Below are 16,805 nucleotides of genomic sequence, written 5' to 3' on the forward strand. Positions count from 1 at the left end.
TTAAAGAATGAAGATAACGGGTATGGGAACCATGAGGATGCATTCAGCATAAAACAGAGGTCACAAGTTCACACATATGAAGAAATTACTTTTATTATGTCAGAATATTCCTTAATGAGCAGCAGTTATTCATGTGAAGGAGAGTTCAGAAAGCTAATTTACGACCGTAATAGCTTTGTCCATGATTAGAGATGTATGAATTATACACAAAATATTACTCGCTAGAACAGGTTACTCTAGAAGTAGTAGAAGAGAAGGTCTAAGAGACTGTGATCTTGGAAGAGCTTCTCCCTGCTTGTCTGGCTGTTTCAGCTGGATCACAACTTCGGTCAAAAGATGGACATATTTTTCTGTTGAATTTAAAGCTTTACAACGGTTCGAATGCTGTAAGAGAAGGAAGCAATAAACAGTCTTAAATATCTTTTTTTGACCTGAGCCAAAGTCAGACACTTAACCGACTGAGCCACCCAGGTACCCCTAAATGCTTATCTTTTAAGACCACTAAAATCCATAAACCCCAAATCATTACTACCTTTTATAATGTATAGCTAATGAGGAAGCTTACCTCTTTCCTGCATGCATCAGTTCAAAGGCTTCATTAATTTGATCAAAAGGCAAATTATGAGTCACAAATTCATCAACTTTTATCTTTTTGGACATATATTCGGACACCAACTTTGGGACACTTTCCACACTCTTCCATCCTAAGAGAAATCGCCCACTTATTAGTTCTTCCACCAAATCTTTGCAGTATGCTTATTACTTAGTGAGTGACAGGCATTTAAGAGAATAAATTTTTTGGAACTACAATGTATTAAAGTAAATGATATAAGTCACCTAGAGAAAAGACAAATTATCATATGATTTCACTCATATGTGGAATCTAAGAAACAAAACAGATGAACATTCAGGAAGAAGGAGGGAAAAAGAGAAACAAACCACAGAAACTCTTAACCACAGAGAACAAACTGAGGGTTGGTGGAGGGATGTGGGCGGGAGATGGACCCGACAGTTGATGGGAACTAAGCAGGGCACTTGTTGTATGAGTTCTGAGTGTCGAATGTAAGTGATGAATCACTGAATTCTATCTACTCCAGAAACCAATATTGCCCTGTATGTTAACTAAAATTTAAATTAAAAGAAAACCGAAATTTTTTTCTCATGAATTTAAGAGGACTGAAAAAACTTCAGTACCAGCATACAGAGAAAGAAGAATTTAAGGTATATTTTTAGTTAAAAAATAGTAAATGCCTTTTGAGTATTTTCCTTTTTCTGTGTTAATATTTACTAAAATCTCATTAGGGTTTTAGCCAATTGAGACTTTTAAAGTACCCAGGCTAGAACTCTGGAAGTCTTAGAACAAACTTATTTAGGTCCACAACAGCAAAGATTCTATAATCATGAAATTTAAGTAAGAATAAACCTGATGTAATACATGACTTTTATTCCTTTGGTTTTAACGTTTTTTTTTCTTTTAACTTTATTTATACATTTGAGAGAGAGAAAGAAAGAGAGAATAAGTGAGCTTGAGTGGATAAGAGGCAGAGAGAGAATTCCAAGCAGGCTCTGCACTGTCAGCACAGAGCCTGATGCAGGGCTTGAACTCATGAGCCATGAGATCACAACCTGAGCCAAAACGAAGAGCCGGACGCTTAACCGACTGAGCCACCCAGGCAACCCTTATTTCTTTAGTTTTAAATTTAACAGTGAAATTAAGGTTACCATCTCACAACAGAAACTGTGAAACTAAAAACAAAGTGGGAAATTTTTAGCTATAGAAGATTTAAAAAAAAAAAGTGCTTTAATCTTTCACTTGTATTGAAAGAAGCAATAAATCAACAGATAACTTTCCTACCTTTTATACCAGGGACACTCTGTAGCTCATTTCAAATCACTTTTCAGCCTTTTCCAAATCTCCCTCCTTCTATCCTCTACTAGTTATTTTTCCCTTACAAACTGTAGGGCTTTTCCTTTCTCCCTTTTTAAAAAAAGTATTTTATTTATTTTAAATAAGTTCCATGACCAATGTGGAGCTTGAACTCACAAGCCCAAGATCAAGAGTCACAAGCTCTACCAACAGAACCAACCAGATGCCCCCTTCTTTCTTCTTTAAATCCCCTGGTAACTGAGACAAGTACAGCCACCTCTATTTGTTAGACCAAAACTTCTGTTTACATCTGTGGGTCATATTTTAACAACACCCATCACGCCCCAATGCTCCAGCTTCTTTCTCAACTAGCAAGTGCTGGGAGGAGCAGGCTTCTGATCAATCCCCGGCTCAATCCCCCAGGTTTAGAATGTCTTTTTTTTTTTATGTTTATTTTTGAGAGAGAGGGAAACAGAGAATGAGTGGAGGAGGGGCAGAGAGAGAGAGAGGGAGACAGAATCTGAAACAGGCTCCAGCCTCTGATCTGTCAGCACAGAGCCCGACGCAGGGCTCAAACTCACGAACCGTGAGATCATGACCTGAGCTGAAGTCAGATGCTTAACCAACTGAGCCACCCATGCGCCCCTAGAATGTCCTTTCAAATACACTAAGGACCTGAGAGGATGTGTGGCTTTAAAAGTCTGTTTTGAGATCCCAAGAGAGGCGTACATTTTGTTGGAAAGGCGAGGTTAGTTAGCTTGACACTTTTTTATGGTGAACTCTGTAGTATAACAGGAAACTTCAGCCAAACCCCCTTATGCCCTCTTGAGCTTATCCTCTGGCCTTCAAAATAGCAGGCATGATAGGGGGATCTTAAGAAACACCTTGTTAAGTACAGATTATTGAAAATTCATGCTAAGTGATTTTTTCCCCTAAAAGGATGGTGAGAGTATACTTTTAAAAAACCCTACAAAAACTTTAGATTTCATTCATTCACACCTGTTGGGATACACAGGCTTGATCTGTGCCTCCTAGCCAAAAAAGATGGAAACTGTTTCTTAGCGTTCTATCAGTAGTTAGGCAACCCCAAACTACCATGTGCTTTTTAGGATCACAAAAGGGGAAACATGATCAGTCTGGCAGCTTTTCAATTCTGTTCCAAGGCTTTATCTAATAGAGTATTTTCAGTTGAAGACTTTGTACTGGTTACTGCTGAAATCAGTCCTATACAGACAAGAGGATGATCACATCCAGTGATAACCAGACGCGGGAAAAATGAGCGGAAATGCCGATAACCTGTTTAAGTCCATGACATGAGTGTGGCTGACAATGTCTGCATCCCTGCACCCAACTTCTGACTGCTGCCCTACCCCCCAACTATGTCCTCATTAACAGGATACTGATTTTGTGTGTGTAAAAAGTGGGTCTTGTGCTTCGAGGAAGCAGAGTCTCTCTCTAGCCACGAAGCCCTCCTATTAAAAAACTCACTATGCAATAACTTAATGACGAGAAGGCAGCCCATGAAAATTCTTAAAGCAAGAAATCTGCCTGGGATTAAAATGCTGCCAATGGGAATGACAACTAAGAAAATGTGTCACCTGCTAACTTACCTCCAAAGGCAGTGCCTTTCCATGTGCGGCCTGTCACCAGCTGAAATGGGCGGGTGGCGATCTCTTCGCCCGAAGCAGCCACTCCAACCACCACGCTGACTCCCCAGCCTTTGTGGCAGGCCTCTAGTGCTGCTCTCTGCAGGGGACACAGGACCAAAACAGGGGGGTCAGTGCACTCTGCTGACAATCTCTGCTTCCCCGGTAACTTTCTGGGGGAGGGTGGTGGCACAGAACTATTTTTTTTTTTAAATGACAACAAAGTGATTCAACTGAATAGTCAGTGTAATTTTATTCAAGTTTTAATAAGGTACTTAAAAAATGTATTAATGTGGTTAAATATTAACACAAAATGGAAGAATTTATAGCTTTTATTTGTGGTCTAGTTTTATTTTTTATTTTTTAAATAGTTTATTGTCAAGTTGGTTTCATATAACACCCAGTGCTCATCCGAACAAGTGCCCTNTCATACGGGAGTTCCTCAAAAATTGTTAGTTTTTTGAGGAACTTCCATACTGTTTTTCAGAGAGGCTGCGCCAGCTGACATTCCTACCAACAGTGTATGAGGGTGCCCATTTCTCCACATCCTCTCCAGCATCTAGAGTCTCCTGATTTGTTCTTTTTAGCCACTCTGACCAGCGTGAGGTGGTATCTCAGTGTGGTTTTGATCTGCATTTCCCTGATGATGAGAGACACTGAGCATTGTTTCATGTGTCTGTTGGCCATCTGGATGTCCTCTTTGGAGAAGTGTCTGTTCATGTCTTCTGCCCATTTCTTCACTGGATTATTTGTTTTCTGGGTCTGGAGTTTGGTGAGTTCCTTATAGATTTTGGATACTAGCCCTTTATCTGATATGTCATTTGCAACTATCTTTTTCCATTCTGTCAGTTGCCTATTAGTTTTATTGACTGTTTCCTTTGCTGTGCAAAAACGTTTTATCTTGATGAGGTCCCAGCAGTCTAGTTTTAAAGGTAAATCCTAGTTCAGACCTCTAAAGACCTTAATAAAGGAAGGTGGAGAAGAGTGACATTTTGCAGAGGATCGACTTTATGTCAGGTAGGTGCTATTACTGTCTGCACTTTACACCTGAGGAAACTGAGGTGTAGAGATGCTGTTGCTCAAGGGTAGTAAAGCAGATGTATAGTTGACCCTTGAAAAACGCACAGGGGCTGGGAAGTTGACATCCTGACCGATTGAAAATTCACATGTAATTTTTGAGTCCCCACAAATTTAACTAATAGCCTCCTGTTCGAAGCCTTATCAGTAATATAAACAGTCAATTACCACCTATTTTGTAAGAGTATTATATACTCTATTCTTACAAGAACGTTAGAGGAAAAAAGGAATGAAGCTAAACACACTTACCATGACTTTCACGTTACCAATGCACTCAAAGGAATAGTCCACTCCCCCGTCAGTCATTTCAACGAGCACTTCCTGGATTGGTTTACTGAAGTCTTGGGGGTTAATGCACTCAGAAGCTCCAAACTCCTTTGCCCTTGCAAATTTATCTTTATTGATGTCCACACCGATGATCCGGGAAGCGCCAGCCACCTTGCAGCCCATGATAACCGCCAATCCAACTCCTCCCAGGCCAAAGACGGCACAAGTAGAGCCAGGCTCCACCTGAGAGTAAACACAGTCTGTAAGGTACTCGTTGCACAAGAGTCAAGGAAATCACCAGGTTTCTTGTACACTGGGCCAATTTCACTCTTCCAGCAAAGCTCTGCTGTATCAAACTAGAAGGCGGAAGCTAAAACCCGGGCCCATCTCTTACCTTGGCAGTGTTCACAACAGCACCATAACCAGTTGAAATTCCACAACCCAGAAGGCAGACTTTATCCAAAGGTGCTAACGGATCAATTTTAGCAACAGAGATATCAGCCACAACTGTATATTCAGAGAACGTGCTGGTTCCCATGTAATGTAAAATTGTCTTTCCTTTGCAAGTAAATCTGCTAGTGCCATCTGGCATTAATCCTTTCCCTTGAGTAACTCTAAAGAAAATTAAAAAAGGAGAAAGGCAGGGTAAAATCAGGTTTTCCAAAATCCACAGGAAAAAGAAATCAGTTATAAATATGACAGGAAAACAGAAAAGTGTGCTAAGCCCCAAAGTCGAATTTCTATTTATTTATTAATAATTTAGCACCTTTCAGCAATGCCTTATTAGAAAACCTAACAAAAGGCTTATAATCCTACATATCTTTTCCAACACTCAGTATCCTTCCGGATCCTGTTGTCAAGGTATTGAGATAAATTTAACAGATACAACTTATGGCTCAGATGAAATAATTTGAAAATTCTATCACAGGGGCACGTGGGTGGCTCACTCAGTTAAGTATCCAACTCTTGATTTTGGCTCAGGTCATGATCTCACAGTTTGTGAGATAGAGCCCCATCTGGGGCTCTCTGCCCCTCCTCTGCTTGTGTGCTCTTTTAAATAAATATTTAAAAAATAAAATTCCATGAAAAGACTATGAGCAAACACCCCAAACCAGAATCTACACAGAGATTGTGAGCAATTATGCAGATCAGGTGATGAAAATAGCCAAACTGGCTAATATAGATCTTTCAGGAAGCTTTGTTAAAAACCTAACAATCCTTAAGGATTCAAGTTATCTTTTCTTTCTCTGTAACTTTGTTTGTTGCCTGTGTAGTTGGTAACACTAATAAAAGATGAAAAAAAAAACCCTCAGAAAAGCAATCAGTATGATAAATGGTATCAAAATGGTTTTAGATATTCTAAATAGATAGGTAAGGTAATGTCCTGCTTAGGAGTACGGGCCCTAAAGTCATACACACTTGGGGTCAAATCCTGTGTGCTCTTGGGCTAGTTAATTAACATTTGTGGCTTAGTTTCCTCACTAGAAAATGAAGAAACAATCGTATCTTACAGATTGTTATAAAAATCAAATGAAGTGTTATATAAGGTATTACCACTGTGCCTGGCACAGAGTGCTTTAATAAATATTTATTATTTTTAAAAATAATGCACTATAATTTGATGTACATTTTTAGGCTAATCCTTTGGAATAAACAGGAATAAACAAATACACAGATGAAGAGAAAATGGACTGCCTTTAACTCAAGAGTTAATCCATTTCCTCTGAGAGAAAAATATGGTCACAAACAAAAAACAAATCTATGACAAAGCTCTACCACAAATAACTATTATATCTCTCAGAGCAAATAAGTTTGTTTATAGCCTTCCTTAATGTTTCTATCTCAGAGGAGTTTCTTGAACAAAAGGTGACGTGGGATACATTTTGTGCTTTGAAAGGACTTGTCCCTCTGAAAGGCTCCAGACAGCCACAAAAAGCCCAACACCATTGTTATACTTGATACATCCCAAGCTGTTGGACTGTGTTTGAAATTACCTTTCAAAATGAGGTTTATTTGGGTTCTAGCTTTGCTAAAATTAATTGGACTTATGTTATAAAGTGAAGACATCTTGTTTCCCAAAAATATAAACTAATTTTGTCAACGGCACTAGAAAACAAAAGTAAGAACACACGATCTTTCATATGTGACTCAATTTTCCAGGTCACGGACCCAGCTCCAATGTGTGGATGGGGAGTGTTCCCTTACACATACCACCAAGCAATTCTTGGACACCAGCAGGGTGTCAGATCCCACAGGTTCAGGACTCAGTCCTACAAGACTGTCCCTACCTTCCACTTCAGATGCTAGCTGCAAGCCCCAAGCTGTTACCAGTGCTTCTGACCCAATGGCTACAGATTGTAGGTTCCAAAGATTTCCTCCTTAGGTTCTTTTAATTTCTTTGGCTCACAGAACTCATGGAAACACCTCTGTTATTGTTATTTTTAAAAGTTTACTTATTTTGAGAGCGAGAGCAGGGGAGGAGGAAAAAGAGAGGGGGAGAGAGAGAGTCCCAAGCAGGCTCCATGCTGTTAGCACAGAACCTGATGCAGGGCTTGAACTCACAAACTATGAGATCATGACCTGAGTCGAAATCAGGAGTCAGAGGTTTAACCGACTAAGCCACGAAGACGCCCGTGTTATTATTTATATTTTTTTATTTTACAGAGCAAGCAAGCACAAGCAAGGGGCAGAGGGGGAGAGAGAGAGAGCGAGAGCGAGCAAGCGAGTGAGCGAGAGTCTTAAGCAGGCTCCACACCCAGTACAGAGCCCCTATTCAGGCCTTGATGATCCCACAACCCCAGGATCATGACCTGAGCTGAAATCAAGAGTTGGACGTTCAAGCAACTGAGCCACCCAGGTGCTCCTTAACTTAGGTTATTAAAGGACATGATACAGAATATGAATCAACAGGTAGATGAAGAGACGCATAAGATGAAGTATGGCGAAAGGTTGAGGAGTTTCCATGCTTTCTCCAGGCATGTCACTCTCCTCAATCTACATGTGTTCACTCGCCCCAAAGCTCTCTGAACCCTGTCCCTTTGGGATTTTATAAAAGCTTCATTACAGCCATGATTGACTAAGTCATTGACTGATTCAACCTCCACACCTGTTTTCCTTACCAAAGGTCAGGCCATCGTTAGGTTGCCTAAGGGCTTTCCAAAAGTCACCTTCACTAACATAACAAAGGCACTTTAATGGCCCACAGCACTGGGAAATTCTACTAAATTTTAGTAGCTATGAGCCAGAAACTATGGCAGAAGACTCCATACATCTGAGGAACATGTTTCTGGTCATCGAAATGAAATCACAATATTGTATCCAGCAACTCCAATCCTAGGAAAATACCCAAGAGAAAGTAGTCACACTTTCACTAAGAGCTGTGCATAGGAATGCGCACAGTAGCATGAATCACAACAGCCCCAAACATTTATGGAGCAACTTAGATGTCCATGAACAGGGGAATGGATAAATAGAGATAAATGGATATATAAATAAATATTTGGAATGAAATATGACAGAGCAACAAAAGGAGGCGATGCACAGAGCAACTTAGTGTCTACACCTCGCAAGAAACCAAACAAAAGAGCACACAGTATGTAATTCTATGTATATGAAGTCCTGTAGTGAAAGAAATCAGAACAGTGGTTCCCTTTGAGAGAGGCAGGTACTGACATGCAAGGGATACAAATGACTTTGTAGGGTGCTGGAAGGGTGCTCTATCTTGATCTGGGTGGTTATAACCATTAGGTGTGTACATACGTAACAATTCATTGAGCTGTACACTTAAGGTTTATAGTACTATTATAGATGTTTTACCTCAATAAAAAGGAAAAAGGGGAACACAAGATCTTAAACTCCTTCAAAGAAATAGTTTTTTAAGTGCTGTTACCTTACTACAATAAAGTAACTACCTTTTCCATGTCAAGGGATTATTTTTTCTCTTGTAGTCTTCCGGGTAACCTTGAGTTTCATTACTTTGATTTCATGGAAAATAAAACGGCTCATAAAAATGATTCTATTTAATTTCATAAGTGTGTCCCTTCTTAATATACATTTTGGCAAATTTAGCCAAGTGTTATGGAAGAATAACGGGTTCAGAAAATTCTGTTTTGGGGCACCTGGGTGGCTCAGTCGGTTAAGTGACCGACTTCGGCTCCGGTCATGATCTCACAGTCTGTGTCAAGCTCTGTGCTGACAGCTCAGAGCCTGGAGCCTGCTTCTGAATCTGTGTCTCCCTCTCTCTCTGCCTCTCCCCTGCTCACACTGTCTCTCTCTTAAAATTAAATAAACATTAAAAAAAAATAAAAAATAAATAAAATTGTTTTATCTAATAGCCGATGATATTGGGCATACCACTTTATTGGAGTCTTAGTTTTCTCATCTATGAAAATGGGGATACTAGTGAGAGTGAGGGTGCCATAAAGCTAGAATGAAATAATTCATGTAGAATGCTCAGTATAGACTGCCACACAATTACTTATTACTTTAAGGACCAAATAACAAAGATACTAACCTTATCTTCTGGCAAAGGTTTGTCTTAGGGTTTAGACAAAATTTGCATTCTCCACACTGTGGGATGTAAAGTGGAATGACAGTATCACCTGGGAAACACATGCAAAGACATTATTCTGAATAGGTAGCATCTGTTTCTAAATGGATACATCAGCCCCTGCAAATTCCCACTCCTGTCAACTCGTGCGGCTTTGCAAAGTTAAAAATTTGACCTCTGAATTTTACCTGTGTAACGTCATTCAGACACTGCCTGACTATGCAGTGCTATTGAGCTGAAGCTTTTAAAACTGTAACTGGAGAACAAGTCATGGGCTTTAAAATACTGACTCACCGATGAATCTTTAAAAATTCTTGTTTAATTGATCAAAACTGGTTTGGGAGCATACTTAGTTTCAGATGAACAGTACCTTGCAAAATCAGAAAGAAAAAAAACTTACAAATATTTGTGTTTCCCAGATAAGGAATAAAATTCTTCCTGACAAATGACTCAGGTGATAACTTGTTTGTGAAGAAACAATGTATAGCTTATCAGAAAAATAATTTCCTTGTAGAAATAAGCTGAAACTATAAAACTAAGAGCGGTTCAAATATCCTCCTTACCTGCCTTCAGGTTAGTAACTCCTTCGCCAACGCTTTCCACGATCCCAGCCCCTTCATGTCCCAAGATCACTGGAAAACTCCCCTCAGGATCAGCCCCACTCAGGGTATAGGCGTCAGTGTGGCAAACTGCAGTGGCGATAACCTAGCAGGATATCAAGAGCACTTAAGCGTGTTTGCATGGAATCCGGAGAGATACAGGTCAAAGGAAAGGCATTTTAAATACTGTATTTCATCGATACTAAGATATACTTCTTTCATATTTTAACCTCTTTAAAATCAGTAAGTGCTTACAATCTATGGTATCTTAACTGGAATTGGCAGCATTTTTTTTTTTTAGTGATACATAGAAGTCGTGGTGTGTTTATATGAAAAGAGACACGGCACGTCTATCCCTTTTCAGGGCATGCTAGCAAGAGAAGGTGAACAAGGTGATTTCACGGGCACCGTGCCTACAGGTGTGGAGAGGAACATGACCTGTGTACAAAGCAGGAGGAGCCATTTCTCTGCTGGGGTCCTCGTGACTGTTGACAAATGTGATTGCTAAGCAGGTATGGACTACTGCTGAAATATGCCTGCCTGCTTAATTGGGCCAAAATTCAGAGTCTCTAGTGAAATCACCTCCCTTTTTAGCAGCCACACACAATTTCTACTTAAATAGCCCTTTATTCCTGTCTCTCTGGCTTTTAAGTAGCTTATCTTTCCAAACCACTTAAAGCACAGAAAGGAAGCCATGGAGGTTTATATTTGTTTCTTTGTCTCTCACCTATGTACCCGCTTACAAGGTAACATTCTTTGCTATTTGTTAGTGGTTTCTCAGGGAAGACTGTGTGCCCCATACAGCTCATCTTAGTATCCCAGGTCACATTTTCTTTCTCAGTGGCAAAATCACAATCAGGTTCATTTCTGAACTTAAAGAAAAACATATAAACTGTCATAAAATTACTGGGTCTGGGTTGAAAAGAATCGCAAAGTTATTTGGCCCTGGGCTCCTCAACCTGATATTTGATCCCTGGGAGCATAACCATTTGTTTGGAGGCAGGGTGGGGAAAGTATACTCTAATTCATGGCAAAAAAGAGCTTATTTTTTTCTAGAATGTTAGTTTTATTCAATGGTCACTACTTTAAAGTCTTAATTTTACATCAAAACAAGTGTAGAATGCTAAAAATATCCAGTTGGCTGCCTTGTGCAATACTGTCCTCTCCAGGGGTAATTTCATTTCTCTGCCAGAGTAGAGGCTGGGAAGCAATAGACTAATGAATCCCCTGAACCCTGGCCTTGCCTGTAAGAGTCAGTAATAAAGCTCTCCAAGCAAGCAGACTTCACTTGTTTGTTGCTCCAATCAAATCAGGAACCTCTTCCCAAATCTTATTTGAAACCTCTGCTAACAAAACTGAAGCCCATTTCTTCTTTTGTTTTAAATGTGTCATCATACATTTTAAGTAACGGGCTTGGCAGAAAGGGGAGCCTCCTATAAAGTCAACTTAAATACAGGCTACGGAAGATAGATTGCAGTAACCCAGTGATCCCTGGGGAAGGCTGCTCAGCTCGGCATCAAAAGCTAAAAAGAGGGAGAGGAGTGCTGCAAAAGTGAAGCGGGTAAAGTAAGAGGATGTTGTGATTCCCAGGTTGGAGGACTTTCGATACTTTCTCCCTAACGCTGTCCTTGGGGATTCGTCCGCAGAGGATTCGTCTATCCAGAGACCTCACTGTAAGTCTTCCTTTCCAGTGCCCTCGATGTGTCGTTACCTTAATTCGCACTTCATGAGCCTTTGGGGGTGCCACCTCTACCTCCTCTATAGAGAGAGGCTTTCCTGCCTCCCAGGCAACTGCAGCCTTGCACTTGACAACCTGAGACGGGGGAAAAAAAAGAGCGCAAGTTGTTTATCCTCCTGCATAATAATGAACCACTTATTAATTTAAAGTCTGATTACTAATCTTAGAAAATATATTACAGAAGCACAAAAACCATAACCTCTAAGTGATACAGAGAATTACTCTGCATGTTTTTAAGATTATTTATTAAAATTTAAAAAAAATTTTCCAATAGAGAGATGAAGAGAAAATGTCCATGTGTGTGAGCTGGGGAGGGGCAGAGAGAGAGGGAGAATGAGAATCCCAAGTAGGCTCCACACTGTCAGTGCAGAGCCCTATGCGGGACTTGAACCCACCAATCATTAAATCATGACCTGAGCCAATCAAGAGTTGGACACTTTAGCCAACTAAGCCACCCATACGCCCCTTGCGTGTTAGATTTCATATAAGTAATGTTCACTAAAAAAATTTAACTGAGATGACTGCATGGTCAGTTGTAAAAGCCTCTTTTGGTTAAGTTTTATTAATCAAATATTTAATGATCTTCTAGGAGCACGTTAAAAACACAGGTTCCTGGGGTGCCTGGGTGGCTCTGTCAGGTGAGCGTACAACTTCAGCTCAGGTCATAGTCTTGTGGTTCATAGGATTGGGCCCTGTGTTGGGCTCTGTGCTGAACTCAGAGCCTGGAGCCTGCTTCAGATTCTCTGTCTCCCTCGCTCTCTTCCCCTCCCCCATTTGCACTATGTCTCTAAATAATAAATAAATATTTAAAAAAAAAGAAAAGAAGCACAGGTTCTGGGGCATCTGGGTGGCTCAGTCAGGTAAGTGTTGGACTCTTGATTTTGGCTCAGGTCATGATCTCATGGTTCCTGAGTCTGAGCCCTGTGTCAGGCTGACAGCACAGAGCCTGCTTGGGATTCTTGCTCTCCCAATCTCTTTCTCAAAATAAATAAAAACTTTTAAAAAAAATACACGTTCTTAGACAATCTGATTCAGTAGGTCTGGCATAGGATCCAAGGAATCTGAATGCTTAACACATACCCTGTGGAATTCCTTTACTAAAGCTGGTTTAAGTTAACACCGTTTAGTGCAAAACTGCAAGGTGGGAAGGTGCATAAGGAGGATCAGAATGAGGCACTTTAAAATACTATATTTAGGGGCACCTGGGTGGTTCAGTGACTCCTGATTTCTGGTCAGGCCATGATCTCATGGGACTGAGTCCCGCATCGGGCTCTGTGCTGACAGCATGGAGTCTGCTTGGTATTCTCTCTCTCTCTGCCCTTTCCCTACTCACATTCTCTCAAAATAAATAAACTTAAAAAATTACTGTATCTACCTCTTTTAACTGTACTATACGATACAACAGCCACGTGTCTTGTGTGCCTATCAAGCTGAACTGATATAAACTGTAAAAGGCACCCAGATTATGAAGACTTAGTACAAAAAAAGTGTAAGTATTTCAATATTTAAAAATATTAATTATATGTCAAGGCAGTACTTTGAATATAGTAATTCCCCCTTATCTGTGAACGATACATTCTCAGACTCCCAGTGGATGTCTGAAACTATATACATTGTTTTTCCTATGCAAACATGTCTATGATAAGGTTTAATTTATAAATCAGGAAAAAGGAACTAACAGAATTATATTGTAGTAAGTTATGTGAATACAGTCTCTCTCTCAAAATATCTTATTGCACTGTATGTACTCATCCTTGTGCTGATGTGAGATGACAGAATACCTACATGGTGAGGTTTAGGGAAGTAAGCGATGCAGGCATTGTGATGTAGTGTTAGGCTACCAAGGACCTTCTGACAATAGGTCAGAAGGAAGATTACCTGCTTCTGAACCTGTGGAACATGAAACTGGATAAGGGAGGATTACTGTAAATTGGATTAAATTTTAATCAATTTTATTTTTTATTAATCGTTTATTTTTTAATTCAATTTTAATGTGGCTACTAGAAAAATAAAGATTACATATGGAACTTGTATCATATTTTTATAGCATAGCATTGCCCTAGAAATTCTAGTCAGTACAGGCCTCCTTTATTAGAGAACCAGGTGTAGTGAGCAGAGTTAAAAAATTTTTTTTATTGAACCACAGTTAATATACAATATTATATTAGTTTCAGGTGGATAACATAGCGATCTGATATTTACATACGTTAAGAAATAATCACCGTGATAGGTCTAGTTATCATCTGTCACCATACAAAGTTATTACTATATTACTGACTTTATTCTCTATGTTGTATTTTATATCCCCATGACATCTTTATTCTATGTATGCAAGTCTGAGCTCTTAATCTCTGTCACCTAGTTTCCGTCCCTCCCCTAGAAAGTTTTGAGCAGTTCACATAATGCTTATGAAATGTGTTGACAGAATAAAGGTTGCAAACTGCTGAGTTTATAGGAGACAGACCTGAAAGTCAACACTTACAAAAAGTGTGAGTTACAGGGAGAGGCACAAAGTGGAGAAAGAGTGTTAACTTTCATTGGTGGATTTGAAATAACTTCACTTTTTACTAGGATATCCAAGAATGAGAAAAAGTTAGTTACAAATAATAGTAATTAAACACCTACAGATATAAAAAGCTATTGTGGGGAGTAAATGAAAATGAATGAAAAGTCCCCGATACAGTCCTTGGCATAAGTATAGCTTTGCAGAAACAAGTAATATTTATTAGTAGCAGTAGAACGAAGACTGGAGGAAAAGGAGAGTTGAACTATAGAGAGAGTTGAGTGAAGAAAAGGAGAGTTGAACTATAGAGAGAGTTGAGTGGCTTGTGTAAATTGGAAATTATTATTTTTAAAATTAAAGTGTAGATATTAAATCTGATGGTAAAAAAAAATTCAGACATTGCATTAGAATATTTTCACCTCTACGTACCGTAAATCTCAAAATCACAAAGGTCAAATTCAAAATAGTCACATATCCTAGAGAATTTAGGCAACAAGAATAAATAGAATTCATCCATAATCTTCTGGGGGGGGGGGCAGAGGGAGAGAGAGAATCTTATGCAGGCTCCATGTTCAGTGACAGAGCCCAACCTGGACATGATCCCTTGACCCTAGGATCATGACTTGAACTGAAATCAGGTCAGACAGTTCAAGTGACTGAGCCACCCAGGTGCCCCTAATTCATCCATAATCTAAGTTCTTTTTAAATTAAAAAAAATTTTTTAAAGTTTATTTATTTTGAGAGAGAATGCATGAGGTGGGGAGGGGGAAGAGAGAGGGAGAGAGAGCATCCCAAGCAGACTCCACCCGGTCAGGAAGGTGCTCCAGGCAGGGCTCAATCCCACCAACGGTGAGATCAGGACCTGAGCCCAAACCAAGAGTCATATGCTTAACTGACTGAGCCACCCAGTTGCCCCAATAATCTAAGTTTTTATACCCCCACTCCCCATTTTGAGGAATGTTTGAAAGATTAACCTTTTCCTTTTAATGACAATTCTAGGCAAAACAAGCTCCACCCTAAATCCACTTTGCCTCACTTCAAATCTGAACAATCACAGGATTATAATTTTTTACCGTCTCCAAATAAAGGCACGTCTTCATTGGGAAAAACAACTTGCCAGTTTGTGAAGTATGAAAGATCGTTTAGAGTTTACTATTTCTTTTCAACCGCAACATTTAATGTCATAAATCTTTCTAAAGTTTGCAAAACATTAAAACACTAAGCAACTTTAGACTGATCATTCATGTTATTCGTGCATTTCTGCCTCTTTACCGTCTAATGTATATTTCAGGAACCTGGAACAGTTCCTGGCTCACTATCTTAATGTGACCACTCAGGAGAACCAACCTCTTAAGCCTCAATTTTTGGTCTGCAAAATGGTGACAGTACTCGCATAAAGTGTCGCAGTACGATCAAAAGAGGTACGTTCTGGTGCCTTAAGTGCTCAAAAATGCTACTACTGAAAGGGACCCAGGAGTCTTCCCCAAATAACATTCTTTGGTGGCACCATAATTATTCAATTAACAATTACAACCATGAAACGCAACAACTTAAGGTTAGGAGCACGGGCTCTGGCTGTAGTTCTGCTACCTGCAAGGTGACGCCCGGCAAGTAACTAACTTTTGCATACGCGAAGCATCAGCGCTCCTAAACCATTTCTGCCGACACCCCCGTCCCCCCACTCTCAGGTTCTGCCCACCCTCACCACGCTCGGGCTGTCCCCAAAGCAGCGAAGCCTTTTCAAGTAAGGAGCCCAAACAAAGATTCTTTCCCTTCCTTCCTGCAGAGCAGCTTGCCCGAGGCACCGTTTCAGATCCGGCAGCTGATGTCAGTCTACCGGTCGAGGCCGGCGCAGTCAGCGACTCGGTTCCACCCCATGCTTTCCCTTTCTAGTCTTCCCGGGCCCTGCTCGCGCGGCACAGCCAGGCCTACCTGGTTCGCCATGTCCTCGGACTCCGGTCAGTGAGGGGCGAACATCCGGGGTGGGCCGCACCGGGCTGGGCATGTGGGCGGGACGTGCGCCCGGCGTAGAGGGGGCGTGGCTTGGGCCGGGTGTGCGCCCGGCGTGGTCCCGCCTCCGCCTGCCCCGGGGGACGGAGCGTGAAGGCGGAGTTCCCAAGGGCTGTCTTGGCGCGGAGGGCGGGGCCTAAAGTCTGGCGCCGACTGCGCGCCAGCGCGCGCCCACGTGTTTTCCCTCCACAGCTGGAGGCGTTTCCACGAGGCTGGAGGGCAGCGGCTTTGTGCCAGAAACCCGCTGGCTAGATGTAGAACCTCTGTGTGAGGAAGTTTATTCCTCCCTTGTAACGTTAGCCAGGCAGCGTAGATAAGGCTTATGAAGGACAGATGTGGAAGGTGAGGGACCGGGAATTTAACTGGAAGCACTTGAGAAAGAGAGGCCTGCACCATTCTGTGCTCCTTCGACACTGGGTGCACTGTGACTTGAGAACACGAGTAAGATCTAGCTCTTCAAAGGACTCTCAGTTGAACCGGGCACCCTCCTACACTGTTGGTGGGAATGTAAACTGGTACAGCCCCTCTGGAAAACAGTGTGGAGGTTCC

At 40.9% G+C, this 16,805-nt stretch overlaps 1 protein-coding gene across 1 annotated transcript; it reads right to left on the reverse strand.

Annotated features, from left to right (window-relative positions):
- Positions 1 to 77: 77 nt before the first annotated feature.
- Positions 78 to 16,283, reverse strand: ADH5 (alcohol dehydrogenase 5 (class III), chi polypeptide). Its single transcript, XM_077762346.1, has 9 exons — positions 16,179 to 16,283; positions 11,717 to 11,818; positions 9,970 to 10,111; positions 9,371 to 9,458; positions 5,252 to 5,471; positions 4,840 to 5,100; positions 3,478 to 3,613; positions 566 to 704; positions 78 to 384 (listed from the first exon to the last, which is right to left on the reverse strand). Exons 1-9 carry the CDS (start codon positions 16,188 to 16,190, stop codon positions 360 to 362), a joined length of 1,125 nt encoding a protein of 374 aa, XP_077618472.1. The 5' UTR covers positions 16,191 to 16,283; the 3' UTR covers positions 78 to 359.
- Positions 16,284 to 16,805: the final 522 nt, after the last annotated feature.

This window comes from Crocuta crocuta, unplaced genomic scaffold (genome assembly GCF_008692635.1).
Source record: "Crocuta crocuta isolate KB4526 unplaced genomic scaffold, BGI_CrCroc_1.0 scaffold83, whole genome shotgun sequence".
NCBI classification, from domain to species: Eukaryota; Metazoa; Chordata; class Mammalia; order Carnivora; family Hyaenidae; genus Crocuta; species Crocuta crocuta.

Bases quoted from the DNA above. Each gene is read 5' to 3' on its own strand.
- ADH5 (XM_077762346.1), bottom strand. The intron at 10,112-11,716 runs GTAACGACACAT...ATATCCTGCTAG, and splicing joins CTCATGAAGTGCGAATTAAG to GTTATCGCCACTGCAGTTTG. The intron at 5,472-9,370 runs GTTAGTATCTTT...AATTTTCTTTAG, and splicing joins AACCTTTGCCAGAAGATAAG to AGTTACTCAAGGGAAAGGAT.